General features: G+C 42.0%; 1 protein-coding gene across 1 annotated transcript in view; it reads right to left on the bottom strand.

Annotated features, from left to right (window-relative positions):
- The window catches only part of dlgap2a (discs, large (Drosophila) homolog-associated protein 2a), an 89,060-nt gene extending 75,470 nt beyond the window's left edge, over positions 1 to 13,590 (bottom strand). Inside the window, exon 1 of the mRNA XM_053633709.1 lies at positions 12,588 to 13,590. Coding sequence (XP_053489684.1) covers positions 12,588 to 13,529 — 942 coding nt within the window. The 5' untranslated portion in view covers positions 13,530 to 13,590. The remainder of the gene's footprint in view (positions 1 to 12,587) is intronic.
- Between the last annotated feature and the right edge of the window lie 772 nt (positions 13,591 to 14,362).

The following is a 14,362-nucleotide window of genomic DNA, read 5'->3' as shown; positions in this document are numbered from 1 at the left end:
CGTTATCGTGTAATAAGTCATATTAAAGCAGTCTGTGTCGCGCCGTTACGGGAAAATAATCAACGACGGAATGGTGCGAAGACGCCACAACGGTCGATCCTTTCCCCATAATGGGGAACACGTCCTGACGTGTTTTATTCCTCTTACACCACGATGATTGCATTTGTTTTATTAAAGAATGTCGCAGCACCATTTTTTTTATCCGTTTATACTTACATTTAATGTTGTGAAACAAAAGGTTCATTTGATGTTATTACCAAGTTTCACTTTTTTTTTTCCCCTCTCTCTCGAACGCAGCTCGTCATGTTACAGAGAAACCGCAAAAGCATAAACTCCTCTGTCCTGATAATCTGATAGAAATGATGGGAAAGATGAAATCGTATGAGTTATGAGTATTGTTTCTGGTATATCTGGGAAGAATAAACCCAGGAGGACATTCATCTGTGAGAGAAGAGAATTTGAGAAGAAGGACGACGTACGAATTTCTTTCAAATGCTAGCATTCAGGCAGGGTCCATTTATTTATTTTAAATGTCCATTCAAAAATATTATAGAATTGAATACAAGCTAGAAAAGGAAATGATGTTTGTTGACATTTAACTTAAATAAACTTACAGTTTAATAATATTACTGTGTGTATCCACGAGCAATTAACAGAATTACACACAGATTTGTTTCAGCTGAGGATTTGCCAAGTAAGAGAGTGTGTGTGTGTGTGTGTGTGTGTGTGTGTGAGTGATTTATATGAGTTGAGAGTTTGTGCTAAGAATATGACAGCACAACAGGATTATCACTATAGATTTATCACAGACATTCTGAGCCCTCAAGGCGTCTCTCTGAAAATCGGTGAGAGTTTTGCGTGGGTGTGTGCGCACGTGGTGTGTGTGTGTGTGTGTGTGTGTGTAAGGAATAAAACACCCAGTGGTGTGCTGTTACAGGAAAACCATCAACGACGAAGTGGAGTTACTCTTACCACCCTGAAGCTCGGAAGTCTTTTATTCCTCTTGTACCACGGCCGTGCGCCAAAACGAACGATTCTATATTTATATATAATAAAGAATGTCAAGTTGTACTTTTTATCCATTTATAGTTACATTTAATGGAACGTCCGCAAAACAAGTTACATTATAGCAAGCTATAAACAGTCGCTCTTTCACCAGCTTAATAAGAGAGAGTTAATAAGTTAATAATGCAGCTTACTGGGAAAACACAAAGTGCTGACACTGGAGACTCATTCCATAAAAGATACATAAACGTCTCCTTACAGAAAAGCTCCACATATCAACAATTAAACACATGTTTTTTTGAAAAAAAAAGAAAGTCCATTTATTAGCGCGGCGTCCGCCGTACGAGTCCCTGCGAACGAGCTGTTGCTATGGAAACGATAACATGTTAGAACGAGTGCATTAATATAAACCTGCACTACTGTCAGAGCTGCTGTTATAGAAAATTCATCTGACCAATCAGAAACCAGAACTAAACAGCGCTGTGGTACGGGAATCAATAATCCAGGATCATTTATTATTATTATTATTATTGTTGTTGTTATTATTATTATTATTACTACATAATGTATAATGTAAATAAAAACACAATGCAATGATTTGCAAATCTCAGAAACTCGTATGTGATCAGGGATTGGTTGTTAGGAACAGTAGTGATCAGGGATTGGTTGTTAGGAACAGTAGTGATCAGGGATTGGTTGTTAGGAACAGTAGTGATCAGGGATTGGTTGTTTGGAACAGTAGTGATCAGGGATTGGTTGTTAGGAACAGTAGTGATCAGGGATTGGTTGTTTGGAACAGTAGTGATCAGGGATTGGTTGTTAGGAACAGTAGTGATCAGGGATTGGTTGTTAGGAACAGTAGTGATCAGGGATTGGTTGTTAGGAACAGTAGTGATCAGGGATTGGTTGTTAGGAACAGTTATTCACAATAGAACATAGAAAACATATCAAATGTTTAAACTGAGGAAATGTAGCATTTTAAGGAAAAAAAGAAGGTTATTTTGAATTCGATGGCCGCAATACGTCCCAAAAATGTTGGGACGAGGTCAACAACTGTTTAGAACAGTAGTGATCAGGGATTGGTTGTTAGGAACAGTAGTGATCAGGGATTGGTTGTTAGGAACAGTAGTGATCAGGGATTGGTTGTTAGGAACAGTAGTGATCAGGGATTGGTCGTTAGGAACAGTATTGATCAGGGATTGGTTGTTTGGAACAGTAGTGATCAGGGATTGGTTGTTAGGAACAGTAGTGATCAGGGATTGGTTGTTTGGAACAGTAGTGATCAGGGATTGGTTGTTAGGAACAGTAGTGATCAGGGATTGGTTGTTAGGAACAGTAGTGATCAGGGATTGGTTGTTAGGAACAGTAGTGATCAGGGATTGGTTGTTTGGAACAGTAGTGATCAGGGATTGGTCGTTAGGAACAGTATTGATCAGGGATTGGTTGTTAGGAACAGTAGTGATCAGGGATTGGTTGTTAGGAACAGTAGTGATCAGGGATTGGTTGTTAGGAACAGTAGTGATCAGGGATTGGTTGTTTGGAACAGTAGTGATCAGGGATTGGTTGTTAGGAACAGTAGTGATCAGGGATTGGTTGTTTGGAACAGTAGTGATCAGGGATTGGTTGTTAGGAACAGTAGTGATCAGGGATTGGTTGTTAGGAACAGTAGTGATCAGGGATTGGTTGTTAGGAACAGTAGTGATCAGGGATTGGTTGTTAGGAACAGTAGTGATCAGGGATTGGTTGTTAGGAACAGTAGTGATCAGGGATTGGTTGTTAGGAACAGTTATTCACAATAGAACATAGAAAACATATCAAATGTTTAAACTGAGGAAATGTAGCATTTTAAGGAAAAAAAGAAGGTTATTTTGAATTCGATGGCCGCAATACGTCCCAAAAATGTTGGGACGAGGTCAACAAACAGCTGGAAAAGTCAGTGTCTGCGGCAAGATGGATTCATTGAAGTATCAGGAAGTCATAGGAGAAAACATCACGCCGTCTGTGAGGAAGCTGAAGCTTGGGCGTCATCGGACCTTCCGACAGGACGATGATCCCAAGGATGCCTGAAATTCCACCGAGGCTTGGTTGCAGAAGAAGTCCTGGAAGATTCTACAGGGCCGTCACTGTCACCTGACTTGAACCCCATCGAAAATCTCTGGTGGGATTTGAAGAAGGCGGTTATTTTTAAAAACGAATATTTTTATTTGGATAAACCTGTGCTGTGTTTGCGATGGTTCGAGATCCATGCGAGCAGAGTGTTTTTGTGAATTTTTTAACAAAAGATCAAAAGGTTAAACAATAAAGACAATTTTTCACAGCCTTCTTTGCTCATATTTACCAAGGGTGCCAGTATAGGGTTAGGGTTTTAGATACACACACACACACACACACACACACACACACACCCTGTCTGCTCTCATGGCCACCAGGTCTCCCTTTTTTTTTTTTCCAGTTAATCACTAATTTCACATTAGGCTAATCTCCACACAGCTTGGCCCCGTCCCCCGGCTTTTGGGCATAATTAAGGATCTAAAAATATCTCATTCCTTTTAGACCTAATTAACCCACAGGCTTCACTCTGTCTGTTTGTGTGTGTGTGTGTGTGTGTGTATAGGAGTGTATGGATGACTCTGACATTTGTGTTCCTGTGACAAACTTTAAAGTCTGGCAATGCGGAGGCGGGAACCGGCTCAACACAAACATAAAGTTTAATAATAACTCCAACATAACACAAAGAGCACATGCATCTCTCTCTCTCTCTCTCTCTCTCTCTCTCTCTCTCTCTCTCTCTCTCTCTGACTGGTGCCTCCAGCTGCTCCTTTATCTCTCTCTCTCCCACTGACTAGCCAAATCAGTGCCAGGTGTGCATCCTCACAACCTGCCTTCTCCCTCCTCCTCCTCGCCACAGTTCCATTCACTCCTGGACTGCAAACTTATTATTATTATTATTATTATTGTTATTATTTCTTTTCCACCAAATGCTGCAGAGCCAAGAGGCGAAATGAACTGAACTCTCTCTCTCTCTCTCTCTCTCTCTCTCTCTCTCTCCCCCATGTTACTCATTTTTACTCTATTTAATTTCCCATTCTGTTCTGTCTTTTGTTCTCTCTCTCTCTCTCTCTCTCTCTCTCTCTCTTCCTTAAGGAGTTTAAGCGAGGGATTACTGTGCTGACAGGCCGTCGCCAGCTGCTTTAATACTCCAGCTAACGAGTGTGTTGATGATGGGCTGATCACAGAGAGAGAGAGAGAGAGAGAGTGTGTGTGTGAGAGAGAGAGAGAGAGAGAGACAAAGAAAGAGACAGAAAGACGGAGCAAGAGAGAGAGAGAATTTGAGAGAGACATAAGGAGAGAGAGAGAGAGAGAGAGAGAGAGAGAGAGAGAGAGAAAAAGACAGTAAGCCCGAGAAGCAGAGAGACAGAGCGAGGCAGAGAAAGAGACTGAAAGACAGAGAAGGAGAGAAGGAGAGACAGAGAGAATCAGAAAGGGAGAAAGAGAGGGGGGAAAGTCACAATGAGAGTAAGATTGCAACAGAAAGAAAGAAAGAAAGAAAGAAAGACTGGGAACAGAGAAGCAGATAGACAGGGATGCAGCAAGACAGAGAGTGAGACAGAGGCAGTGGAGAGTACGGATGAGTTAAACACAGAGAGACTTAGACAGGAAAAGGGGAAGAGGGAAGAAAGAAATGAGTGTGGTATAGAAAAGGGATGAGAGAGAAAAAAGAAGAAAAAAAAAACAGAGAAGAAGAGAAAGACAAAAAAAAAAATACTAGTAAAATAATGAGAGCCGTGAGAGAGACAGAGAGAAAAAACGAAAGAGGGACATCTAAAGCCGAAGCCAACTTGAAGGAAATGAAATCGAATTAAAGAGAGGTGGAGAAAAAGGAGTGTTAGAAGAGAGAGATGACAGAGAGCTTAAGAAAGATGAAAGCAAAAGAGTGGAAAGGAGAAAAAGAGAGATAGATAAAGAGAAAGCGACACAAGTGGAGTCATTAAGGTTTAGAACATTAGTGCGAGTTCTTGTTGCTCTCGTTAATAATGAAGTGTACGGTGTGTGATCATCCCCTAATCACGCACACACACACACACACACACACACACACACACACACACACACACACGCACGCACGCACCTGCTGGCCGAGTGTGTAACACTGGAGTGTATGAAACACACAGAGATGGCTGTAGAGAGAGAGAAACGCTGATTACGTTCGAGTGCAGCAGTGAACCTCCCTGATCTGAGTGAGAGGGTTAAAGATTCATCACCCTGACAGACTGAGATCTCTGAATCATCACATTTATTCACCGACCTCACGCATGGCAACGTTATTACATCACAGCCCTTTATTTCCAGACTTCTAGATGTCCAAAATTCTATATTTCCAGACTTTTATATTTCCATAGACCTATATTTCTTAACTTCTATATTTCCAGACTTCTATATTTCATAACTTCTATATTTCCAGACTTCTATGTGTCCAAAATTCTATATTTCCATAGACCTATATTGTCAGACTTCTATATGTCCAAAATTCTATATTTCCACAGACCTATATTGTCAGACATCTATATGTCCAATATGTCCAAAATTCTATATTTCCATAGACCTATATTGTCAGACTTCTATATGTCCAAAATTCTATATTTACAGACTTCTATATGTCCAAAATTCTATATTTACAGACTTCTATATGTCCAAAATTCTATATTTACAAACTTCTATATGTCCAAAATTCTATATTTACAGACTTGTATATGTCCAAAATTCTATATTTCCATAGACCTATATTGTCAGACATCTATATGTCCAATATGTCCAAAATTCTATATTTCCAGACTTCTATATGTCCAAAATTCTATATTTCCAGACTTCTATATTTCCTAACGTCTACATTTCCAGACTTCTATATGTCCAAAATTCTATATTTCCAGACTTTTATATTTCCATAGACCTATATTTCTTAACTTCTATATTTCCAGACTTCTATATTTCATAACTTCTATATTTCCAGACTTCTATGTGTCCAAAATTCTATATTTCCATAGACCTATATTGTCAGACTTCTATATGTCCAAAATTCTATATTTCCAGACTTCTATATGTCCAAAATTCTATATTTCCATACTTGTGTATGACCAAAATTCTATATTTCCATAGATCTATATTGTCAGACATCTATATGTCCAATATGTCCAAAATTCTATATTTCCAGACTTCTATATGTCTAAAATGCTATATTTCCATAGACCTATATTTCCAGACTTCTATATGTCCAAAATTCTATATTTCCATAGACCTACATTGTCAGACTTCTATATGTCCAATATGTCCAAAATTCTATATATCCAGACTTCTATATGTCCAAAATTCTATATTTCCTAACGTCTACATTTCCAGACTTCTATATGTCCAAAATTCTATATTTCCAGACTTTTATATTTCATAACTTCTACATTTCCAGACTTCTATATGTCCAAAATGCTATATTTCCATAGACATATTTTTTCAGATACCTAAATTTCCAGAGACTTATTTTTCCAGGTCCCTATGTTTTTAGCCATCTACATTTCTAGAGTCTTACAGAGGCTGTATTTCCAGAAGCCTATGTTTCCAGGAACCTCCCCCCTGCCCCCCCCCCCCCCCCCCCCAAGACCATATGTTTCCAGGTCCCCATATTTCCAGAACCCTGTATTTTTAGGGACCTACATTTCAAGGACCCTGTATTTCAAGAGGCTTATGTTTCCAGAATCCTATATTTCTAGGACCCTATTTTTCCACATTACCAATTCCAGGACCCTATTTATCACGGACCTTTGTTTCCAGGGCTCAATGTTGTCAGAGCCGTATGTTGTTAGGGTTCTACATTTCCCAAACCTAGTGTTCCCAGGGTCCTGTTCCCACTACAATAAGACCCAACCGGGTCAGTTGCCATTACCTTATTTTTCTTCACCTGTGTAATGTATTATATTGAGGGACCTATGTTCCCAGGGTGCTTTATACTCCTATATTTCAGCCTAATGTTTCCTCAGTCCTGTGTTCCCTCCACAGGCAAATAAGACTATTTCCTTTACCTGTCTTGTTAACAAACATTTCTACCATATTAGAGCAACATAAAGACGCCAATGAAATCTACAAAAAGTACGCGAGTTAAATAATAACAGGATCTATGGAGACTTTCCACTTTTCATTCTTGTCTTAACGAATATGCACATTGTGGTTGAAACGTTTCTAGCAAAAAAGCTAAATACAGGGCGGAGTGAATGCAAATAGATTCATTTGCATAATTTCAATTACAATTTTATATACCGCAGTCTGGTTAAATTAGTGCAACCGAAGGACAAATATTACATTTGCAGAAGTCAGTTTCTGGTCTATAAGTTAAAAAGTTATACTTTAGAAAAAAAAAAAAAATGACACATCCTTTACACCCTTTCATTTTGTATAAAATTACTTTTTCAATAGATGCTTATTGTAAATTCGAACCAACTAGCATTCGTTTTTCTTCTGCTTATTGAAATCCAAAATGAAATTACCCACTGCGAGGGATTCTGTCATTTTTTGGCCTTTTTTTTTTTTCCCCTTTTCACTAAAGCTCTGATCTGTCTCTGGACTCGTGTCAAACTGGACTAAGATCAATCGCCACACAGCAGGAGACAGAGAAAGAGGGAGTGAATAAAAAAGAGAAACAAGAGGTAATAGGGAGGTCAAACAAATACAGAAAGAAAAAGAGCAAGATGTGATGGAATAAATCCCGTGTATGAAGATTAGCTTATGATCAGGACCGATCGACTCCATTCACACAGCCTTCACTGCTGTAACAACGGACAGCTCGAGGGCGAGAGAGATTAAACACGAGCAGAGAGAGAGAGAGAGAGAGAGAGAGAGAGAGACGTCAAAGACACTGAGAGACGACGTGAGAAAGATGAAGCCTTTCAAAGATTACACAATATTGAGGAGGGAGGGTAGTGTGTGTGTGTGTGTGTGTGTGTGTGTGTGTGTGTGTGTGTGTGTGTATACACCCAGAGGGGAGCTTGTTCTTGAGTGTGAACGAGGTGCCAGTTAGCAGTATGACTCAACTGGCACAGAATGGCTTTTCCAGCCAGTTTAACACCTGCACTACTTAACTTCATCGAAGCACCAAACCTAGTGTCTGTGCCAACTGCGAGCACACACACACACACACACACACACACACACACTCACACACACCAACAAAAGTTGCAGAGTTCATTTTATAACCTGTAAGTTCTCCTAAATTCCTCTTATATAAAATAAACCTGATTTGCAACGGGGGTTGAATAATTGTGATTGCAACATGTACCACAGTAATGCCTTTCAAAAGTATTGGCGCCCTACACGGTCGGCCCTAAAAGTATTGGCGCCCTACACGGTCGGCCCTAAAAGTATTGCCGCCCTACACGGCCGGCTCTAAACCGCATCGGCGCCCGATCCGTCCGGCTTTAAGAAGTATCGGCGCCCTATCTGCCCGGCTCCAAAAAGGGTCGGTGCCCTGTCGGACCGGCTCTCGAAAAAGTATTGGCCCCCTACGCAGGCCACTCTCGAAAAAGTATTGGCGCCCCCGTCCCGTCCCGTCCCGGTTTTGCCACGGCAAGCACCACTCACATTTTCTTCAGGAAATGTACCGGTCTAGTTTTGATTGCAACTGTACCACAGTCATTTCCCATCATTCTTTTTCTTGTTTAAGGATACATTTAAAACTAGTTAGTTCCTCTCATCACTTGGTCCCCTTTAAACCCCCCCCCCCCCCCCCCCGAAAACACTGTCTGTTACAAACAGAGTTGGGTGTAACGCGTTACAAAATAACGTGTCACTGTAATCTAATGACTTTTTTCTGATAACGCAGTAATGTAACGCATTATATTTTAAATTTATCGTAATTTGCTTACAGTTACTGATGTCAATAAAATTCCGTTACTTGCGTTACAAATGTATTGTCAAGAACACAATATTTAGTCAAATGCGTTCTTAAAATAAGTCACGTTTTGCCCGGAAGATTTTTTCTTTAGCGCTGATTAATTCTTATTCGGACTTTTTTGAGTAATTTACCCAACACTGCTTACAAAGCACTGACACAATATCAACAAATACGACGGGTCAAAATGTATCATCGTTGATACGGTGACATTTTCTATAAGGAGAGGTTTATTGAACATTTAGGGAAGGAGTCTCCAGTGTCAGTGCTTTGCAACAGACAGTCAGACAGACAGACAGACAGACGACAGACAGACAGACAGACAGACAGAGGTAAAGCTGTACGTTTTCTGAGTTTTCTGAGTTTACACTTTGTGGTTTCTTGGTAAATCAATTCATGGAACTATAAATGGGTACAAAGTATGCTGTTCTTAAAACAGTGACTTTGCTTTGTGTCAGGTAACACACACACCCACACACACACACACACACACACACACACACACACTACAGATGCCATCTCCTGTTCAATGAATGAGCTCTAAGGCTGTCAAGGTTTCCTTTCCAACAATGACACACCAATCCAATAAAGTGCATCCCTTGTGCATCATTCGGAGTCTTGCCAAACAAGAAATGAATCAAATGATTTCCAGCAATATTTGACATTTTACACCAGTTGCTGTTTCATAAGTGTTAATGCTATCCAACTGAGGATCCTAAAAGAAGAACGACTTGCGCACAAAATCGACCATCTGGCCCGAGTAGCTCGACAACCCACATGGTCTGTGACAAACAGTAGAAGCCAAAGCAATAAAGCAAACAAGCGCAAACTTTTTAGCATCGATTCTGCTTCGAGCCCCGTTCTCAACAAACAATTCCGTCTCCCTTGCTTGACTGACCTTTCTGATAAAGACACCCCAAAAATAGCTTCTTTATTTCCTCCCTCCCATCCCCGACACACATGGCTCGGTCTGGATGTTGCAACCTTTTAGTCAGTTTGCTTCCGAGCGAAGGGACATAAATCTCCCCGAGCGCGTGCGTCACCGAGGTCCGCATTGATAACAGCTGCCAAAAACAGCAGCCGGATGGATGGGTTGCGCTATTCTTGGCGCTGTGTGTTTATCACGGCCGAAGGAGCCCATTAAGTGCCGTGAAACACAGATGCATCAGAATCGTCGGCTCTCGCGCGGTCTAGGTCATGGCAGCACATGCTGGCAGTTAATCCTATCTGACACGCTCGATGAACACAAACCTAAACTAATTGGTGCTATAACAACGACCGATGTAGTGCTAGCGATCATTTCATTCTATCCCTGCAGCTCCGAATGAGTAAATAAATTAGTAAAAAAAAAAAAAAAAGAAAAAAAGAAGAAAGAATAATAATCAAGAGTAATCCGGCTCTGGCTTTGTCCGGCCTGCAATTAAAGTCAATTAAGTGATCGATTAAAAAAAAAACCTCCCACTTAACTTGAGATGTTTATCCGCTATGATAGTTGTGCAATTATGAACTGACACCTCTCAACCTTGACTGAACTGTCAACACCTTTTAACGAACCTGTATAATTTGCATAATAAGTGGGTTGATCATGATCGCTCATTCGCATAAGGGTCGCAGTGATTGCAATGAATTTTATGACATATCATGAGTACAAATAACATGCCGAAAACGATACACCCCGCCAAATTACTCGGACTAATCAGGCATTGATCCTAACTTTTCCTCAGGGGTCCAAACATCGTTTTGAAAAGAAAAAAAAAAAACAACGTTCCAGCCTCTGTTCATCTTTCCAAATCCGTTCTGATCGCTCCTTCTGAACAACACACCCCCGGCCTCAAAAGTCGCCCTCGTAGTAGCCCTTACGATGAACCCAGCTAATTAACAGTTACCCTGAAGTGGCCCTATCCATCTCACTGATGCACTTAAGATTGATCGAGCGTATCTAATCCCCGACTACTACCCAGGGTGGACACTAAATAAATGCAGGTCATGAGCAGTGGAGCTTTCTTCTGAGTCAGCAGGAGCAAGCGGTTTTACAGCATTAATCTCGGCTCTTTCCGCCTTCCCTGATCTGTCACCCCGATACCGCCGATGATAGCCCCAGTGAGTGGTCATCTTTCGCGCATGCCACCCAAGCCTCAGAAACTATTTACGAGCGGACGAAGATGACTACGGAGCGCCAACGTGGCTAGTCTGTAACAAAATCCATGGCTTTCAAGATGGTGGATTTTGTCATCCGTATTGATGGTGTCGTTATTAAGCTTCCACTAGTGCGGTTTGTAATCGAGGTGTACTGCTTGACCCCATCATGTACCTTCAGGCTGCACATAAATTCTCTGACTAAAATTCTGATTTCTCACCTCTGAAGCTTCTCCCTCCGCGAAACACTGAAAAGTTGCTGAGTCATCTTGTATTGTAGAGCATACTGTATACGTCCAACTTGATTTACTCTTCATTGATCTCACAAATAAAACCATCAAGTGCAGAAAAATCACCGAGCGGAGCGGCTTTTATAACAACACTCTCGCCTAGTCCTAGCTAGTATCAGCTAATTAACTAGCCTAGCTTGCTAGCTAGATTAGATTTATCATTAACAGTGATGCTGATTTAACTCTGATTTAACTCTGCTGATATACGCAACCACAGATAAAGATGGACGTCAAATCACATGATGGATACAATCGGATATTTTCGCGTTAACGTTTTAAATTTCTTCATATTTACTCACTGGGGCTTTGTCCACCATATTTGTTTTTATCACTTGCCCCTTCCTAACTTGAGATCGGATTGCCTGGGTTTTTAAAAAAAAAAAAAAAAAAAAGGAGCAAAAAATAAATAAATTGCTGCTGGGAGCTTTTTTTTTCTTTTCTTTTTTTAAAGCATCTCAATTCCGCCCACCTTGCAGCCGTTGCATTAAATGTAAAAATGTGGTTGAGCCCATAAAGTGTAATCTCTTCTTCTCACTTCCTTAGAAGTTTTCCATGGTCTTGTCCTTCCTTTTATACACCTCCTCCACCAGTACAACCCCTCGTGCACGCTCAGGTCGGAGTGGAACGTCTTCGAAAAGGACTGTAAAGTCCGTTTAAAGTTCCATTTTTAGCCACTATTTAAACTATTTACTATTTAAAACAGTTGCTGTTGAGCTCAGAGATAAACTACAGATATGTGAACAACCCTGGTAGGGTGTCAGAAAATGACAGACAGCTCTTTCAGCAGTCCATCTCAAGCACTAACAATAAAGGGGCACCTGAATAATGAAAGGAGATAACGGTGATGTATTAGCGCATTTGTTTACCATGCAATCAATAGCAATCAATATGGCCCACAGTTTGCAATATTTCTAAATCCTAGCAAAGCTCCTCAGGGTATCAAATCCTAATGGTACTGCTAATACAGCTGTCCCCAAATATGGCACTACATTACCACTCTTCACACTCCATCATCAGAAACACAAACGCAATCAGAAAGCACTTCAGCAACAGCAGGACTGTTAAATTGTTACATTATAAGCTCGGATATAATTTCGTTCTCCAAAAATCCTTTGTAAGTGCACCGCTATGGTTCTATGCCAAAGTGGTAAATGCATACTGCTGGTATACCACTCATATATTACAGAAAATGACCACCTATTACAAAATCTTACAGCTTCACTGACCTGGAGATAATGACAAGGCCTCATGGGGGACTTGAGGTCTTGAGGCATCATAGGTTTCTCGAGGTTGAGCGAGGACTTGCGATAGGCCTCTTTGGCCTGGCTAACAGTCAAAGTGGACCAAGAGCTCCGCTTCATGAACTTGCCCTCAGGAGCCAGGGCCATGCCCTCGCACGCCGAGCACTTCACGTCATTGTTGCTCTTGGAGGTCTTAAGGGAAAGATCTCCAAAGTGGCCTGGGACTGATTCCGGGTAGCAGTGACTTATGTGGTCCACATGGTGCCGACTCATGACACTGGGAGTCCGGTAGGTGCTGTCGCTGTCTAGGTTATCGTCAGAGCTCCACCACCCTGCGATCCCTGAGCGGTGCTTGGAGTCGGCTTTGCGCTCTTTGCTCTTGCTCCTCTTGCTGTGTTTGTGGTGGCCGTGGTGGTGTCCGTGATGGTGGTGGCCACTTTCCGAGCGCGAGTCTCCTTTGGTGCCGTTCATCTTGGAGGAGCCTTCCAGCGAGTGGGACTTGGTGAAGAGCTTCTGCACAGAGTGCACCAGGTGGCGGATCCGACCTGGGCTCTCGTTCCGCTGCTCGCTGCTGGTGGTAGCCGTGGATGTGCGCTGGTATTGCAGCGTGTGGAATCCGTCTCGGTGGATGGGAAGCTGCTTTTCAAATTGGTCCAGGAGGTTGGCAGGTATTCGGTTCATTTTCCCAGAACCGGAAACACTACCTGCACCACCTCCTCCTCCTACTCCACCCCCTCCAACAACACCACTTCCACCACCGCCGCCGCTGTGCCCGGTATTGCCATCCTCCCGCGAACTCTCATGGTGTGAACTGTAATGCATCCTGGGAAATGTGCTGCTGGAAACGTGGTCAGAGGCCATGGAGACAGGCATCACCATGCACTCCGAATGGATGGAGCTCCGCGGCGAGCAGCGGTGGTGGTCCATAGGGCAACTCTCCGTGGGGCTAAGCAGGTAAGATGAGCGGGGGTCTGGAGCACCATGCTGCAGGTGGTCAAGGGAATGGTCGCAGTCTGTCAGGCCACAGGAGTGTCCAGGTGTGATGTTTAGCTGGGGACGACCGCCTGATAGACCTTTCATATTCCTGGGAGGGGAGGGGTAGCTGTCTTCATCGAAGTACTGGATGGGGGACCATGAATATGGCTGGTCTGCAAATGACAAGGAGAGACAAAGAGACTATGGGTCAGAACTTCCTGTACCTTTTATTACTCAGCTGTCGACTAGACTTCTGCTTCAGCAAAAAGTCCTGATTTGACTAACTAAGCCACAGCAGGATGTATTATGGCACAAAGATGCTCTCAAGGACGCGGTTTCATAATTTTGCCACACAAGGCGTGCCATGTTCAATGGAAACTCCTCCGAAAATAAGGAACATATTATCTGCTTTGTCCAGTTCACGTATGAACATCACTTGTTTGCATACACATATTGATATACACATATTGAAGTACAATTGTTAAAATTCCCATGAAAGTACAAGATTTTTGTTTTTAAATGACAACGTGACAAGAATGGGAGCTGAGCCCTCCTTAAACCCTTCCCTGTAAGTCAGACGGGGAACATGGTTAGCGTTTCCATTTATCCGATGCAAAGTAAAATAATAGCCTATCATTTTAACACCGTGGTGCCATCCGTCAAAGCCAGCTTTGGTTGGAGAGTACTTTGAGGATCGTCAGGAGTCGTCCTTGGGAGGCAACGCTCCGAGATTAAAACTACATTTGCTGGAATCGTTCCTCAAGGACAGACAAAGGGACTCATTA

This window comes from Ictalurus furcatus, chromosome 9, assembly GCF_023375685.1.
Source record: "Ictalurus furcatus strain D&B chromosome 9, Billie_1.0, whole genome shotgun sequence".
Classification (NCBI taxonomy): domain Eukaryota; kingdom Metazoa; phylum Chordata; class Actinopteri; order Siluriformes; family Ictaluridae; genus Ictalurus; species Ictalurus furcatus.
Note: the sequence above shows the minus strand (reverse complement) of the source record. Positions and strands in the feature narration are given on the sequence as shown.